The sequence below is a fragment of the Hyperolius riggenbachi genome, chromosome 3, assembly GCF_040937935.1.
Source record: "Hyperolius riggenbachi isolate aHypRig1 chromosome 3, aHypRig1.pri, whole genome shotgun sequence".
In the NCBI taxonomy this organism is placed as follows: Eukaryota; Metazoa; Chordata; class Amphibia; order Anura; family Hyperoliidae; genus Hyperolius; species Hyperolius riggenbachi.
In genome coordinates this window covers 377283423-377302561 of record NC_090648.1, presented here as the reverse complement: position 1 = coordinate 377302561, position 19139 = coordinate 377283423, and the positions used below count along the sequence as shown (strand labels likewise).

Genomic DNA, 19139 nt, shown 5'->3' with positions numbered 1-19139 from the left:
AAAAAAATTTTTTAAATCATGTAGCGAGCCCAGGGCTCACTACATGATAGCCGCTGTGCAGCGGCAGTGTTCTCCCCAGGATCAAACAAGTGGGCGGGCCACCTGGGTAAATTCAATTACCGCCCGGCTGGCTGCGTTCCAGTTGTCATCACCGGCGCTGGGCACTCTCGCTGCTCCTGAAGCTACACAGTTCCGTGCACGAGATCTCGCGCTTCCCGGCGAGCTTGTGCATTAATTGGCCGAGCAGTAGAGGCGGGACCAGCGCAGGGGCTGAAGACTGTCTCTTCAGAGACCTCCATGCAGAACGACAGAGGAGGCGGCGCGCCAGCGAGGCAGCCGACACAGTTCAGAGGCGCGCATTGAGGCTGCGTGCACGGACACTGTCAAGCCTATAAGTATGCGTATGTAACAGGCTGACAGGCCGTGCAATCTAAAGCCATATGAATGAAGTTGCGGACGGGTTGTCGGGGGCTATTTGGGAGCTAGCTATTGCAGGGAATTAAAAAAAAAAAAAAAAACAGAACGATTTAAAAAAACACCTCGGTGTTCTCCCTAGGCTGCGAGCAGTGTGGAGTAGGGGAATGCCCACAAGTGCAGTAGCTGGGGTCCAGCCTCAATCCCCCCTCCCTCACCCCCCGCTCAACCAGCTCCTCAGGCGGTGGCAAATCCAGCGTCACTGGCTCTCGGCTGTCTCAAACGCTAGAGCACAAGCCTGCCGCCGGATTCACATTGTCTCGGATGTCCTCTCTCCGATGCTGTGCACACTAAAAAGTATGTGCAGCATCGGGGAGAGGACAGGAGACAACGTGAATCAGGCGGCAGGCTTGTGCTCTAGCGTTTGAGACAGCCGAGAGCCACAGTGACGCTGGATTTGCCACCGCCTGAGGAGCTGGTTGAGCGGGGGGAGAGGGAGGGGGGATTGAGGCTGGACCCCAGCTACTGCACTTGTGGGCATTCCCCTACTCCACACTGCTCGCAGCCTGGGGAGAACACTGAGGTGTTTTTTTTAAATCGTTCTGTGTTTTTACTAAACCTGAGGAGCTGGTTGAGCAAAGCACGCTGCCGCCCCCACTTAAGGTTTGCGAGAGCCCGGGGAGCCAGCTGTATCTGTGGGGGGCGAGGTGAGTTGCACACCCTCCCCACCAGCCTGACCACCTCCCCACTGGTCCACCAGCCTAATCACCACCCCACTAGCCCACCAGCCTAATCACCACCCCACTAGCCCACCAGCCTGACAACCCACCCCACTAACCCACTAGCCTGACCACTAGCCCACCAGCCTGACCACCTCCCCACTAGCCCACCAGCCTGACCACCTCCCCACTAGCCCACCAGCCTGACCACCTCCCCACTAGCCCACCAGCCTGACCACCTCCCCACTAGCTCACCAGCCTGACCACCTCCCCACTAGCCCACCAGCCTGACCACCTCCCCACTAGCCCACCAGCCTGACCACCTCCCCACTAGCCCACCAGCCTGACCACCTCCCCACTAGCCCACCAGCCTGACCACCTCCCCACTAGCCCACCAGCCCAATCACCACCCCACTAGCCTGACCACCTCCCCACTAGCCCACCAGCCTAATCACCACCCCACTAGCTCACTAGCCTGACCACTAGCCCACCAGCCTGACAACCCACCCCACCAGCCCAATCACCTCCCCACTAGCTCACCAACCTGACCACTAGCCCACCAGCCCAATCACCACCCCACTAGCTCACCAGCCTGACCACCTCCCCAATAGCCCACCAACCTGACCACCCACCCCACTAGCCCACAAGCCTGACCACCTCCCCAATAGCCCACCAACCTGACCACCCACCCCACCAGCCTGACCACCTCCCCACTAGCCTGACCACAAGCCTACCCTAGACCTACCTACCCACTTACTCAACCCACCAGCCTGACTTACCCACCCACACCACTTTGGTGTTACCCTTCTTTTCCACCCAGCATGACCTTAGGGCCCTTTTCCACTACCTGCGATCCGCTTCAGAAAGCGGATCGCAGCCGTTTTGATGAGCACCGTGATAACATGTAAATCGCGGTGCTCATTTCCCACTAGCATGCGTCGTATTTTTCGGAATCACAATTGTCGGGCGATCGTGATCCGTTCCCAGCATCTATATGGAGCAATCACGGGTAGTGTAAATTGTAGGTTGCGTGATCGCAGCGCATTTGCGATCGCACTACCTAGTGAAAAAGGGCCCTTACTTCCCCACCCGGCTACTTTTTCATGCCACCCGGCTGAAAAAAATTTCTGGGGAGAACCCTGCAGCGGCATCCCCCGCTTCGATCGCCTCCGGCGATCTCTGATCAGGAAATCCCGTTCAATGAACGGGATTTCCTGGAGGGCTTCCCCCGTCGCTATGGCGACGGGCGGGATGACGTCATCGATGTCGTGACATCATTGGGAGTCCCAATCCACCCCTCAGCGCTGCCTGCCACTGATTGGCCAGGCAGCGCATGGGGTCTTAGGGGGGGTGCATAGGGGCGATCGAGCGCGGAGCGGCGGCGATTGGTGTGCTCACGCAGCTAGCAAAGTGCTAGCTGCGTGCAGCAAAAAAAAATTATGCAAATCGGCCCAGCAGGGTCTGAGAAAACCTCCTGCGCGGCTTACCACGAACTACGGGGCTACTGCCAGGAAGGTTAAACAGCAGCTCTGTTCTTCTATGTATTGCTCCTAATTTGCTGCCTTCCTATTGCATTTGCAGCTTCCTCTTCCATATGCAGTAACCTCCTCTTTAAAACCCAACTGCCTAAGACCATGGCCTATTCTGACCTTTTGAAGAACTGCCCAAAGTACCGGATGCACCGTAACTATGGCCACTAGACTCCTTTTGTTTATCAAGCCATAGACCGATCAAATCTATAAATCTTTGGCCACCCATGATCAGACAGATTATGTACTAACAAAGATGATAGAAAGATCTGGGGAAAAGATCTTCAAAGTGAACCAAAACAATTACAATAAATGGAAATCTAAATTCTGAAGGTTTGTTTTAGCAGAATTTCTAGAAAATGGACACTGAAAAATTAAATAATGAATAATTTTTACTGAGTTTAACCATTTGAGGACCACAGGCTTACACCCACCTAGTGACCAGGCGATTTTTTACAATTCAGCACTGCACAGCTTTAACAGTTTATTGTGCTGCCATACAGCTTACAATTCGACCCCCTTTTCTTGCCACCAACAGAGCTTTCTTTTGGTGGTCTCTGATCGCTGCTGTGTTTTTCTTTTCAATTTTACTACCCCCCTCCCCCTCCTGGCGGTCTATTAGAAACCGCCAGGGCGCAGCGCAGCACTGGTTTTTAAATTCTTTTTTTAAATCATGTAGCGAGCCTAGGGCTCGCTACATGATAGCTGCTGTACAGCGACATCCCCCCGCCCGCCTCAAAGAACGGGATTTCCTGAAGGGCTTCCCCTGTCGCCATGGCGTGGCCATGGACGTCATGACGTCTAAGGGAGTCCCGATCCACCCCTCAGCGCTGTCTGGCACTAATTGGCCAGGCAGCGCACGGGGTCTGGGGGGGGTGGTGGGGCGCAGCGATCGGGCAGTACACGCAGCTTGCAAAGTGCTAGCTGCGTGTACCAAAAAAGAAATTATGCGAATCGGTCCAGCAGGGCCTGAGAAATCCTCCTGCGTGGCATAGCACGAGCTCAGCTCGGGCTTACCGCCAGGAAGGTTAATTGGCCCTACATTACGACAGATATGCCTATGATAGGCATTAGATTGTGAGCCCATCAGAGGGACAATTAAGTGACTGGCCGTTATTCTGTACAGCACTGTGATAGACAGCAGCTCTGTACACATGGTTATTTTACTTTTTTATACCTTTTACAGCCTGCCCGCTCCGATCGCGGCTGGCAGGCTGTTTGCGGCCGCCTCCTGTGTCCCCGTGCAGTTAACGAGCGCTCGTTCCCTGCCAAATCTCGCAAGACCGCCATGACACCAATCGGCGTTAGGCAGTCCTGGGGGAGCCACTCTGCAACTGCCCATCAGCGTTAGGTGGCTGCAGAGGAGTTAAACTCCAGGTACTAATTCCAGTCAGCATCTGAAATGTTTGCGCAGTTCAGATTTGGCACAGAGTCAGAAAAGGGTAAGATGTCTCATGTACAGAAACTGGGACTCTCTCTCACGTACTTAAGCGCTCTCTTTAATCCATCTGTGACAGCTTCCTTCCGTGCCTTCTCCAAAGATAAAGCTTTAGACTTCAGCCCCTCACTGACACCATAGCCAACATCTTCATGGTAAGAACCATCCTGGTTGGAGCAAAAAGGGGGTGAAATTGAGCATTTTAATTGAAATGTATTCTAAAATGTATCTCTTCACCACTACAATTTTACATATTCCAGTGGCGATTTATTTTGCTTAATAATGTTCGAAATAAAATAGGAAAACCGCGAGCCCAATATGGTGTAGTATGTTATAGACAATTGGTAAGTGGTTTAGTAAGAAAAATTATACTCACTAACATGGGTTACCATTCAGGCAACCACTGTATAGGCAGGTGAGGAGATTAGACCTGTCCTCACTCAGGAATAAGAAGTCGCTCTCTGTAGTAAAGAAACAAGAAAGGGGGTAGCACTCCCCTCCACCAGGAGTGGACACAATATGTTTAAATGTAGAACAGAGGCGCCAGCAGGATAAAAGTCGATAAAATCTTTAAAAGTGCTTGGAGGAAGTGGTGGACTTGCCTCCCAAAAGCAGACAAGAGATCCTGTCTTCATATAAATCAATACATTATACGGTACCCCAAATAACAGTGCAACGCGTTTTGCAGGTCAAGCCAGCTTCATCAGGCAAGAATGGGGACAACAGGATCTCTGTAGTATTGAGGCGCTAAACTCAATACTACAGAAATCCTGTTGTCCCCATTCTGTTTGCTTGATGAAGCGGGCTTGACCTGCGAAACGCGTTGCACTGTTATTTGGGGTACCGTATAATAAATGTATTGATTTATATGAAGACAGGATCTCTTGTCTGCTTTTGGGAGGCAAGTCCACCATTTCCTCCAATCACTTTTAAAGATTTTATTGACTTTTATCCTGCTGGCGCCTCTGTTATACATTTAAACAATGTTCGAAATAAGATGCACTTAAAGCACCTTGAGATAATCTGCACTTCCTGTCAGAAAAATGGCATTATCTTTACATTTTCATGATTTTTATTTTATGGGATTTTCTTTGTAGGTCAAGGTGTGGTAAATTATTAAAGTGTACCTGAGCCAAAACTGTTTTAAAGAGGAACTCCAGTGAAAATAATGTAATAAAAAAGTGCTTCATTTTTACAATAATTATGTATAAATGATTTAGTTAGTGTTTACCCATTGTAAATTTTTTTGAATCCCTGATTTACATTCTAAGTACTGTAAGAACTGGAGGCACCATACGGCCTTGTATGGTATGATGCTAGTCGCTGCTCCAAGAAAAGGATTCTGTGGGTCTCCCCTAAAACTAAGGGGTAAACGCTAAGTACTGTAAGTACTGGAGGCGCTAGTTTCTAATGTTAAGTGTACAGAGATCTCCAAAAGGCCGTATCCAACAATAACTTATGTGGTGTCCTACCTTTTACATATTTGTTTTTAACTTTTGATGATTCTCATATATAGATTTATTATCGTTTTGTTTTAACACAATATCTGTATCATTTCTGAGTGCTGCTGTTTGTTTTTTAAAGGCACGTTGCTGACCTGAGGAAGCAGTTTTTACTGTGAAACGCGTCGTCGAGTGCACAAATAAATATTTTTGAACTTTTTATCTGAATCCTGATTTATATATCTATAACAGGAACCCTAAAAGGTATGACACCACATAAGTTATTGTTGGATACGGCCTTTTGGAGATCTCTGTACACTTAACATTAGAAACGAGCGCCTCCAGTTCTTACAGTGCTTAGCGTTTACCCCTTAGTTTTAGGGGAGAACCACAGAATCCTTTTTTTGGAGCAGCGACCAGCATCATACCATACAAGGCCGAGTGGGGACGGTACTTCCCCACAAGCGCTGATGAGTAGTTGCCTCACCAAGCAACCCTTGTTTGTGAGTATACTTCTTGCCTTTTATATACTGTACTGTCCTGGTGACCTAACTATATTACGCTAGATTGGGCTCCCGGCTCTCACTCTGCTTTTTTCTCCACGATTTAACAGTGATTTACATTCTGACATTTATTACATGGTGCCGTTTTTACTGTTGGCAGGTGATGCAGCTGCTGCATGCTTTTTTGGCAGTTGGAAACAGCTGTAAACAGTTATTTCCCAGAATGCAGCAAGGTTCACAGACAGGAAACTGCCAAGAGTACGTACTCAGAATTTCTTTGTGGGAGGGGTTTCACCACAATATCAGCCATACAGCGCCTCCTGATAGTCTGTTTGTGAATAGGAATAGATTTCTAAAAGGGGGTAACAGCTACTGATTGGGATAAAGTTCAATTCTTGGTCGGAGTTTCTCTTTAAGTTGGGACATTGGAGCTCGGAGGGAAGCCTCAATAGAATCCTGAGGCTTCCCTCTCTTTAAGGAAATCGCCTTTTTTAACCCAAGCTTCCGCTCAGGTTCTCTTTAAGACAACATACAGTACAATATAACCAATTTATATAAATGGGGTTCATCGTAGATGTTTAGCCCTGTGAAATTCAATTGTATGTTTCTCAAGCAGTGTGTAAATCATAGTTTAGGCGGAAAAACTCTTGCAGGTTAGCGAGATAAAAAGCTGAGAAAATAGAAAAATTAAAGAAGTCATTCCGTTGCTAGAGGGTGAAAATATTCTGGTCATGGACATGGATAAAAACATAGGCATGCAATGGAGGTAGGATCAAGTCTTTAAGTAAGTTCTATAAAGGTGAAAAGCTATCATATTTAGACTTCCTAAAATAACCTCATTTGAGGTTTAGTAACTAATTTCAAACAGACAAGTTTGCTTTTCAAAGTAGATATATTAAGATAAATTAAGAGTGAACATGAAATACAATGATCTTTACCTTCAGCTGGATTTTGACAAAAGCGCACACTCCAACATAAAACTTTCCATTACTCAGGTCCACAAAATCTGTTTAAGAAAGAAGGCATAATGAATTGGTTGTGTACTATGAATAATTACTAGAAGATTAACAGCAAAGAAAATATTCTCATACTTTTATTTTCAGGTATATAGTGTTTTTTCTAACATTGCATTATTCTCTAATATGTGCAGATTACACAACACTCAGCATTCAAAATGATTCTTTCAGAGCAGTCTGTGAAGTAATGACATCTCCTCTGGCAGAGGAAAAGTAAATAGTCCAGGAACAGTTGAGATAATAAAAGTCAGATAACAGCCCTCTCCATGACTAACTTAGTCGGAGAGCTTAATGGTTTGTTTGCATAGAGATAACAACTGGAGTTTCTCAACTCTTCCTGTACTGGAAACAATTAGACTGATGTATCTGATCTTAATGTTTTATTTCTTAGCTGTACTACACATGCAAATCATAATATCATCATTTTTTTTTCGCTTCAGTGTCTCTTTAAATCAATACTAATAAAACTCTGCAAAGCGTACATGTAAAATGGCGTCTGGAAGAAATGGTGCGGGATACTGCCACTAGTAGTATATCGGTAAAATCACAGATATTCTACTTCTTAATTTCAATAGTAAAATATTGGTAATCGTCACTGATATTTTACTATGACCTAACCTAGTGCTACTCTCACACAGAACCCTACCTTTACTGATGCCGAGCCCCAAGACCCTCCTGATGGTACCTAACCTTAACCTCCCAGCGGTGCCCAACCTTAAAGCGAACCTGAACTCTGGACGCCGCTCTACTCTAAAAAAATAAGCAACAGCATAATAACCTTTAAAAAAAAACCTTTGTTACAGCTGATACAAATCCTAAAATAAATCTGCACTTTTTCTACTAACTGATTCACGTAAGCAGACATATTAACAGCCTGTGCGTTCAAATGAGCTTATCTGCCATCTCTGCCATGGAAGTCAGGTGACACAGGGGAGAGATCAAATTACAACTTGTGATTAGACACAAAAGAGGAGGCATTAAACATGCAAAACTCTCTAAATACATACAGGGTGCATTTTTCTATGTTTTCCAACTGTCCTATGCAAGAGTTCAGGTTCACTTTCACCTCTAAGGATCCCACCCCCCCCCCCCAACTCCTATCACTAAAACCAGGGCTGTGGAGTCGGAGAATTTTGGGTGCCTGGAGTCGGAGTCGGGAAAAAATGCACCGACTCCGACTCCTAATGAATTTGTAACTGTAATTAAAATAGAAAATACGATAAAATGTTCTATTTCTCAGATAATAGTCATTAAAAATAATGTATATATACAGTATATATACAGTAATAGCTGTGCTTAGTCCACAAAAATGAAATAAACCAATCAAAATTAGTTACTTGTGCTGCTTCAATAAAGCAGTCCCCGTATTTTTAAGGTCAGATATACATATCTGATTGTGACTGTATATATGATGTGTACACAGGAATCTCTTATATATACTAAATAACATCTATGCTGTAAGAATAAAGCCTGATGTGTAGCTATGTCACTAATAGAGATGGTCAACGAGATGGAAATAATTCTGCATTGATGCTGATTTATGCAAATGTATGCACTCCCTTTGCTGATGAAATCAAATAATTTGATATGTTATTAAAATTTGGTTTGGTGACTACAAATTAAAGGGTAACTTAGACGGATTAAAAGTAAAGTTTTATACATACCTGGGGCTTCCTCCAGCCCCCTTCAGGCTAATCAGTCCCTCACTGTCCTCCACCACCCGGATCTTCTGCTATGAGTCCTGGTAATTCAGCCAGTCAGTGCTGTCCGGCCGCATGCCGCTCCCACAGCCAGGAACATTCTGCACCTGCGCAATAGTGCTGCACAGGTGTAGTATGCTCCTGGCGGCGGAGTGTGGGCATGCGCACGATGCCTGACTGGCTCAAGTACCTGGACTCATAGCAGAAGATCCAGGTGGTGGAGGAGGACAACGAGGGACTGATTATCCTGAAGTCGGCTGGAGGAAGCCCCAGGTATGTATAAAACTTTAATTTCATCTGTCTCAGGTTTACTTTGTTACACAGTAGTACTATACTCTACATATGCACTCCCCACAGAGCTGCAGGGAATCTACTGAGAATGCTGTGCACATTGAACACATAGGTGTTGTCTGTTTACAATCTCCTCATTCCCCTGCAGAGTACCTGCACATCATTCTTACATGCACCCACACTTACATTGCCTAGGGCCTGATAGATGTTCTTTGCTCCGGTTTGTACCTTTTACAAGTACTCTTACCAAGGACTAGTTTTAGTCTAAAGGGAATAAATATAGTAGTCTACATATCCTTCTCACTTCAGTTGTCTTGTGAAATTCCTAAGCGTTGGCAGTTAAGACGAATTTCATGTTACATACTTTTAATCAACAAAATTGTAATATGCAAATTAGAGGAGTCGGAGTCGTGGAGTCAGAGTCGGTGGAATCCTAAACTGAGGAGTCGGAGTCGGTGGATTTTTGGACCAACTCCACAGCCCTGCGAAAGAGCCATGATCATACCAAGTAAGACTGATGATGAAACTGAACTGCGTTCACAGACGAGCTGCTGTTTCACATCCATTAGCACTGGATCTACAGTGTGGACTTTCATAGCAATAGCGTGCTCCTGTTTTATACTTAATGGCCATGGTTACCCCTTGCTTCACTTCTGTATCATCAGGGTTGTGGCGTTGGAACAGAAATCATCAGGCTCAAACTCAGAAACTGCTGTTTATATAATCACTGACTCCAGGTACCCAAAAATCGCTCCGCCCTGTGTATAACTTCTTGCTAGGTAAGTCCTGTACTGCAGGGCAGCCTTATCCTATCCATTTTTACTCACCAACATTCTGCTGAGTGATGGAGTGGGACCAGCCATTGTATCCAAACATCTCATTTGCCAAGCTGATCACTCTGTGTCCCTCGATGTAACACACCTAAACAGGAGGGCAAACCGATAAAACACCCTTATAGGTTTAACAAAAGCTTCCATCACAAAATTCCATAAACCATTTAAGATAGATTTCTGTGCAAGTAAAGCCTGAAGTGTACTCTGATAATATTTACTGGTCATAGCCATCAGCCGGCCATTATGTGGTGGTTCAGTATGGCAGACACCTCTAGGACTTTTCTGGCTACAATTTCATCTCATGAGAGTCAACTCAAGAACCTAATACTGAGTACTAGAAAACCATAATCCCCACAAGTAAATTAAAGTAAAAATAGTTTTGTTATAAACTTGCTAAAATCTTTTATTACTTCAAATGTTAATAAAAATAATTTTCAACTGCAGTTTGTAGCCAATGTCTGAAACTTACTAAAATAAAGTGTACTTCTTTGCAATCATGAGAACAGTGCTCTGGTATGAACAAGCTCACACCTTGCTGCATAAGCCATTAGTTGCACAGAGAGTCGCCCATTTTCAACACCTGCACAAATCCATTGGGGCCCCCATCAGATACAAGTAAAGGGGCCCATACACTGAGCCGATTAGCGGCCGATCGATCTCGATCGCAAATCGATTAACCAATCGATTGATTTGCGGCCGATTTCAATTGATCTGACATGCTGGAAAATCTAGGTCGATCTGTTGATGTGGCTTAACATTTTCCATTGGACCTAATGGAAATCTGATGGCAAAAAAATGCCATCAGATCGATTTTATACTGAAATCTATTGGAAATCTGTTCCTAGTAAAAAATGTTCCTAAACACATCAGATAGATCAGAGATCTATCTGCTGCTAATCTAACGTGTGTATGGCCACCTTAAGGCGTGGAGAGGAGGTTTGCCGTTACTGCACAGGGCAGCCACTGAAGGGCATACATGTAGTTAAAACGCCAGGAAATTTGAGGTGCAAGGTAAAGCTGAAAAATGGCTCACCCTGGTCCTGCAAAAGTCCCAGCGGCAATAAATACTATTCCCCCCACCAGGGCACTGTAGACTCAGGGGAAAGATGTAAATTGGCTGCCAGCTATTTCTGGGGGTCGAATTATGCCATTTTTATATTAATTTGGGCTCCAAAATTACTGTCTGCACCACTATAGCTGTAATTCACATTACAGCCTTTGGCTGCGCATGGTGCACCCAAATTTCCTGCGCTGTCTCGCACAGAAGGTGTGGCTGGCTGCTTGTGTGGTTTGTGATGGAGATTCAGCTAATAGTACAGTGGGTGGCAAAAGTATTCGGCCCCCTTGAAGTTTTCTACATTTTGTCATATTACTGCCACAAACATGAATCAATTTTATTGGAATACCACGTGAAAGACCAATACAAAGTGGTGTACACGTGAGAAGTGGAACGAAAATTATACATGATTCCAAACATTTAAAAAAAATATATAGCTGCAAAGTGGGGTGTGCGTAATTATTCAGCCCCCTGAGTCAATACTTTGTAGAACCACCTTTTGCTGCAATTACAGCTGCCAGTCTTTTAAGGTATGTCTCTACCAGCTTTGCACATCTAGAGACTGAAATCCTTGCCCATTCTTCTTTGCAAAACAGCTCCAGCTCAGTCAGATTAGATGGACAGCGTTTGTGAACAGCAGTTTTCAGATCTTGCCACAGATTCTCGATTGGATTTAGATCTGGAATTTGACTGGGCCATTCTAACACATGGATATGTTTTGTTTTAAACCATTCCATTGTTGAGCTGGCTTTATGTTTAGGGTCGTTGTCCTGTTGGAAGGTGAACCTCTGCCCCAGTCTCAAGTCTTTTGCAGACTCCAAGAGGTTTTCTTCCAAGATTGCCCTGTATTTGGCTCCATCCATCTTCCCATCAACTCTGACCAGCTTCCCTGTTCCTGCTGAAGAGAAGCACTCCCAGAGCATGATGCTGCCACCACCATATTTGACAGTGGGGATGGTGTGTTCAGAGTGATGTGCAGTGTTAGTTCTCCTTCCACACATAGCGTTTTGCATTTTGGCCAAAAAGTTCCATTTTGGTCTCATCTGACCAGAGCACCTTCTTCCACATGTTTGCTGTGTCCCCCACATGGCTTGTGTCAAACTGCAAACAGGACTTCTTATGCTTTTCTGTTAACAATGGCTTTCTTCTTGCTATTCTTCCATAAAGGCCAATTTTGTGCAGTGCACGACTAATAGTTGTCCTATGGACAGATTCCCCCACCTGAGAAGTAGATCTCTGCAGCTCATCCAGAGTCACCATGGGCCTCTTGACTGCATTTCTGATCAGCGCTCTCCTTGTTCGGCCTGTGAGTTTAGGTGGACGGCCTTGTCTTGGTAGGTTTACAGTTGTGCCATACTCCTTCCATTTCTGAATGATCGTTTGAACAGTGCTCTGTGGGATGTTCAAGGCTTTATGAATCTTTTTGTAGCCTAAGCCTGCTTTAAATTTCTCAATAACTTTATCCCTGACCTGTCTGGTGTGTTCTTTGGACTTCATGGTGTTGTTGCTCCCAATATTCTCTTAGACAACCTCTGAGGCCGTCACAGAGCAGCTGTATTTGTACTGACATTAGATTACACACAGGTGCACTCTGTTTAGTCATTAGCACTCATCAGGCAATGTCTGCACTCAGACCAAAGGGGCTGAATAATTACGCACAACCTACTTTGCAGTTATTTGTAAAAACCGTTTGGAATCATGTATGATTTTCGTTCCACTTCTCACGTGTACACCACTTTGTTTTGGTCTTTCACGTGGAATTCCAATAAAATTGATTCATGTTTGTGGCAGTAATATGACAAAATGTGGAAAACTTCAAGGGGGCTGAATACTTTTGCAAACCACTGTATCTCATGTCAGCCATACTGAGCAAATACTTAGCCATCACTATTAGTGAAACAGATAAGACTGCCACTAAAATGGGTAACTTTGAAAGAAAATCAGAGTTAGTACCTGCTAACGCTGTTTTGAACAATCCTTCAGGGAAAGGTGAGACGCAGCTCCACCCAACGCAGGAACAAGCAGCACTTCCCCTATAAAACAATCACATGGTTAGTCCACCCTCAGTGCTTTTTATACCAAGTACCCGACAGGTGAACCTCCACTAACCCACATACGTGCCACTATCTGACATAGACAATAACACCCGGGTGGGATCGTTGCCCTGAAGGATTGTTCAAAACAGCGTTAGCAGGTACTAACTCTGATTTTTTCCCACAATCCTTCAGGGCAAGGTGAGACGATTAACAAGTAATACAACCTTAGGGTGGGACCACCGCTTGGAGAATCTTTCTTCCAAACGCTTGGTCATGAGCCGACATTGCATCAATTCGGTAATGGCGAATAAAAGTTGAGAAACTTGACCACGTTGCCGCTTTGCAGATTTGCTCTGGCGAGGCCCCTGCATTATTTGCCCATGATGATGCCACTGCTCTGGTTGAATGGGCCTTAAATGAGGCTGGCGCATCTAACTGCATTGCCTTATATGCTTCGCTAACAGCTAACTTTATCCAATTAGCAATAGAAGACTTTGAAGCTCTCTGACCTGCTGTCTTACCAGAAAATAAAATAAATAAGGAATCAGACTTCCTAATCTCTGACGTCTTTTTTAAATACTCCAAAACACACCTCCTAACATCCAAGGTGTGAAAAATCTTTTCTTTTTCACAACCCGGATTAACACAGAACGTAGGAAGCACAATTTCTTGAGATCTATGAAATTTCGTCATAACCTTTGGACAGAACTTAGGATCTGTTTGTAATACTATTCTATCTTGAAAATCCTGAAAACATGGACTTTTCACCGACAAAGCTTGAATTTCACTAAATTCTTCTAGCCGACGTAATTGCCACTAAAAACACTGTTTTCAATGTGAGCAATTTAAGAGAACAATCCCCTAAGTGTTCAAAGGGTTCCTTACATAACCCCTTAAGTACTGTAGATAAATCCCATGGGGATACATAAGGTTTAAAAATTGGAGACTTCCTAGACAAGGCCTTGAAAAATCTTATAATCAATGGAGACGAAGATAACGGCCAACCTGAAAAAGCAGATAGCGCTGCAATCTGTACTTTCAATGTACTGAGAGAAATACTCTTATCCCATCCGTCTTGAAGGAACTCCAAGACAGCAGGGACCGACAAACTTTTAAATCTTGAACCTTTCAGCCAAGAATGGAATATTCTCCAATACTTAAGATATATCTTTCTGGTCACCTCCTTGCGACTACTGATCAAAGTAGACGCTACCTTGTCTGATACTCCCAAACCTCTCAGCAACTTCAATTCAGGATCCATACTGCTAGTTTCAAATGATCCGGATTCGGATGCCAAAGCTGGCCCTGACACAATAAATCCGGTCTGCTCGGAAGTATCCACGGATCTTCCACTGCCAAGGATTTCAATGTTGCGAACCAACTCCTCCTTGGCCAAAAGGGAGCAATCACTAGTAGCCGGTTTCGACAAGATCTCCATTTGCTGAGTACCGCTGGTATCAGCTTCAGTGGAGGAAATGCGTATAGAAGCGGGAAATCCCAGCTCTGATTGAAGGCATTTACTGCTAGACAGTGATCCATTGGATTCAGAGAAAATAACTTCTGAACCTGAGTATTTTCTTCTGTGGCTAGCAGGTCCACATCCGGAAGCCCCCACTTCCCTATTATTTGAGCAAAGATCTCCTTGTTGAGAGCCCACTCTGAGGATAACACTTGGTTCCGACTCAGCTTGTCTGCTTCCACATTCAAAGTACCCTTGAGGTGTACTGCTTTCAATGACAATATGTTCTTTTCTGCCCATGAAAAAATCTGTTCTGCCTCTTCCTGTAATAACTGGGATCTTGTACCTCCCTGCTTGTTTATAAACGCCACAGCTGTCACGTTGTCCGATTGGACCAATACATGACTCTGTGCAATCTCGTCCTGTATCTGAATTAGAGCTAGTTTCACTGCTCTTAATTCTCTCAAATTTGATGATTTTTGGGATTCCCACTTGGTCCACCTTCCCTGTAATGCTCTGTGACCCATATGAGCTCCCCATCCCCACGCACTTGCATCCGTGGTTAGGACTTTCTCTACAGGTTCCTTCCAAAGCCTTCCCTTCCTCAGATTGGATTCCTCCAACCACCAAGGAAGAGATGACACAACCATTTGTGGAATTGTAATCCTGAAATCTAATGTTTGAGGACGACCGTCCCAATTTTCCAACAGACACTTCTGCAGAGGTCTGATATGTGTCAGAGCCCAAGGTACTGCCACAATTGTTGATGACATCATACCCAATACTCGAGAAATCTCTCGTAGAGATACTTCTGGATTCTTTATTAAGGACTGGACCGCCAATCCTAGATTCATTACTTTTTCTGGAGGCAGAAAAATCATTTGTTTTATTGAATTTACCATCATTCCTAAAAACAAAGTCTCCTGGTTTGGTACCAACATGGATTTTTCCGAATTTATAATCCATCCAAGAGATTTTAGATGATCTGAGACGATTTCTAAATGATCCCTCAGTTGTTGAACTGAACTTCCCAAGATCAATAAGTCGTCCAGATAAGGGATGATTTGCACTGCTCTTTGTCTCAACGGGATTAATGCCTCTTCCAGAACCTTTGTAAAGATTCTTGGGGCAGATGTGATCCCAAACGGGAGGCAAACGAATTGGTAATGTGTTACAACTCCGTTTACCTTTACCGCAAACCTTAGAAACCTCTGAGATTGCGAGTGAATTGGAACATGCCAATATGCGTCTCTGAGATCTAGAGACGCCATAAAGGCTCCTGGGAACAAAAGATCCCTTATTGAAAAAATTGACTCCATTCTGAATTTTTTCTTTTTCATAAACCGGTTTAGACTTTTCAAATTTAAAATCAGTCTGTAATTGCCCGATGGTTTCTTTACAACAAACACTGTTGAGTAAAACCCCTCTTTTTGTTCCGCTTTTGGAACCTTTTGAATCACTTTCTGACTTAACATGTTTTCTAGGATTTTTAGAATCTCTGGAAGTAGACCTGGGTCTCTTGGATTTTTTGTTATAACAAATCTTGACGGAGGAGGAGTCGCAAATTCTATCCGATAACCGAATCTTATCAGTTGTCTGATAAATGGACTCTCTGACATCAGAGACCATTTTTGAGCAAAGAACTTTAATCTTGCTCCTACCGCCAAGACTGAGTCATTGTGGCTTGGACTGTGTCTCAGGTATTTTAGACTGAAAACCCCCTTTCCCTGATTTATCAAACGTCCATTTCCTGCCCCTTCTCTGATCCTTAAAGGATTCTTTGTGATCATTGCCTGGTTTACGAAAAAACCTCTTTTTAGGAGTTGTCTTCTGTTTTTTCGGAAAAACCTTTTTGTTAGCCGTTCTTTCCAGCGCTGAATCCAGCTCTGGTCCAAACAAAAGATCACCTGAAAACGGAACCCCACAAAGCCTATTCTTTGATGTTAGATTCCCGTCCCAGGTCTTTAACCATAAAGCCCTGCGGCCTACATTCACCAAGGCTGTTGTCCTTGCCGTGAACCTAACAATCTCCGCCGAGGCATCTGCCAAATAAGCAGCAGCCTTTGTCAATATAGTAATGGAATTCAACAGCTGTTCCATAGGAGCTCCCGCCAAGATACTGGCTTTCAACTGGTTTATCCACAGTTCAAGTGTCCTGGACACACACGTGGATGCGACCGCTGGTCTAAATGTAGCCGAACTGGCTTCCCAAGATCTTTTTAAATAAGCATCGATTTTTTTATCGATTGGATCCTTTAAATCCCTTAAATCCTCAAACGCTAAATCCCCTTGTTTAGTTACTTGAGAAAAGGGAGTATCTAGTTTTGGGCATTTATCCCAAAGAATCGTATCATTAGCTGCAAACGGAAACCTCCTTTTAACAGCTTTTGACACTAATAATCTTTTCTCGGGTTCATTCTATTCTTTCACAATTGATTGAGTAATCGATTTGTGCACCGGAAACACTAGGCCTTCCTTCTGTTCCATACCCTTGTACAATTGATCATGTAGTGACAATGTGGAAGCTACCTCTTTATTTAACTCTAAAGTATCATTAATTGCTGCAATTAGTGTCTCAGTATCTTCAATGCGGAACTTAAACCTTGAAGATATGTCAGACTCTAGTTCCCTGGAATCAGATTCCTCTGAACTATTCTGACCCTCTATCTGATCCTGCCCGTCTTTCTCTGGCAAAGTAGGTATAGAAACCTCTTTTGCAGTAGATGTACCAGCCTCTGTCAGGGAGGATTTAAATGAGGCCAGAGATGCATTGATTTCTTCTCTGAAAGCCTGCAAAGTGTCCTGAATAGAGGAACTAGGCTGTTCGCCTAACACCTTTTCCATACATAATTGACATAAAGTTTTTGCATATGGCAAAGGGATCTTAATGTTACAAACAGGGCATCTTTTGTATGTAGGAGGCTTAGGTCTGTCTGAAGACTCTCCTGTTTTTGCCTGCAATATAAACACAAACATATTCTATGCACAGAAAGAACATGCTGTTTAAAAAGTAACATTATAACATCTGCTTTTATCCAAACCTCGTATCTTGCATACAGTAAAAAGCATAAGGTGCCACAGAAAAAGATTAACCCAGCTATCTCACCTTCTGGGCGGCTGAGGCGCTGTCCGTCTTGTCTGTTGTTGACATGTTTATGTGCAACACAAAACGCCGTCTCCTCTGCAGCCGCCATTACAGCCCGCGCTTCTCCCTTATACAACCCGCCTATGACGTCTACGGTGGGCGGGGAGCAAGGATCATGGAGACGATCGGCATAAAGAGCGTACTCCAGCATACCCGCCGGAAGTTACGCAAAGCGGAAGAGGGATGCGACCTCGAGGTCGCATGAACACCGCCACAGTACCGCTCTCAGCTTGCCGCTCACCTTTTTATCCCCGCCAAACGACAGACCAGGAGACCTCGCGCCTTCCACACTTGCCTCCCAACCATCTGGGAAAGAAAGGTAGGTTACCCGCATAGATTCCAGCATGGGGTAAACGGCCAGACTGCCTCGGTTCCACAGTCTCAGCCACCCTAAAGGAATTTAACCTGCAGCCCAGCACACAGATCCAACTCCCAGGGGAGATGCTGACCTGCCTGGACGCAGGAACAAACAGCACTGAGGGTGGACTAACCATGTGATTGTTTTATAGGGGAAGTGCTGCTTGTTCCTGCGTTGGGTGGAGCTGCGTCTCACCTTGCCCTGAAGGATTGTGGGAAAAATATTTGTTATCAATACAAACAATGAATATGACAACAGAGGTGTATTATCTGTATGGTACAGCATTTGAATTTGCCAGAAACATATTTTGCAGCCACCCCTATTACTCTGCAGTCACATGTCCAGGCATCTATAGATAGATAGATATCTCTCTTTAGATGAACTTTTCAGTCAAGGAGGTTGCATTTTTATGTATCTTTAGATGAATGCATTTTCTGATCAAGGAGATGGCATGCACCCTCACTGCCATAAGACTTATCTGTCAGGATGGCAATAAGATCACCACATACACTGGAACTGACACTGTGGTTTATGTTAGGGACCAGTGTGATAGCAGCTATCAGTGACAGGACTTGTGTACCTTCTGTCCTCCTCCAGCTTGCCTACTGCTGATGTACTCTGGTCCCAGCTTCTGCCGCAGAGCATTCTGGATAGCTTGGTACTCCTCTGCTGTGTACTTGTGCTGCAAAAGGCATAAAAAATACTTAAAGCGGATCAGAGATGAAAAACTAACTATAACATTTAACTTGTCTATACAGTTTATCTAAAATTTAGATTGTTTAGCTGCAAACAGTTTCAATGGTATATGATTATTTCTTCCTGTGATACGAGAGCAGCCATAATTCTCAGAATCAGAATCTGTTTATTTCCACCAAGAACGACAGGGCCAGGCCTGGAATTGGATTTGGCACAGTGAAAACAATATACAACAATTGAAAGTAACAACAATGGAGATAAGACAGCATAGGTTTACAGAGACAGCCACGAGTTACAGAAAATAAGGACAGTAAAAACAAGTACCTCTCACAGGACAGTAAACAGTAAACAGGGCAGCAGCAGCCGTGATGAGATGGCAGTCAGCCAACTGCTACGGAGGGGGCGTTTATGGAAAGGACAGAGTTCGAAACGTCTAACGTCTGTGCCCTGGCAGTCAGCTACGGAGGGGGCAAGTTTCAAAAGTCTAATGGCCGAGGGGGGAA

The 19139-nt window shown here is 44.5% G+C and overlaps 1 protein-coding gene across 1 annotated transcript in view; it reads right to left on the bottom strand.

Annotated features, from left to right (window-relative positions):
- The window catches only part of RAD52 (RAD52 homolog, DNA repair protein), a 110609-nt gene that overhangs the window by 45249 nt on the left and 46221 nt on the right, over positions 1–19139 (bottom strand). Inside the window, exons 3-6 of the mRNA XM_068272890.1 lie at positions 18521–18622; positions 9880–9973; positions 6984–7051; positions 4149–4267 (exon numbers count right to left, since the gene is read on the bottom strand). Of these exons, the coding sequence (XP_068128991.1) occupies positions 4149–4267; positions 6984–7051; positions 9880–9973; positions 18521–18622 (383 nt within the window). The remainder of the gene's footprint in view (positions 1–4148; positions 4268–6983; positions 7052–9879; positions 9974–18520; positions 18623–19139) is intronic.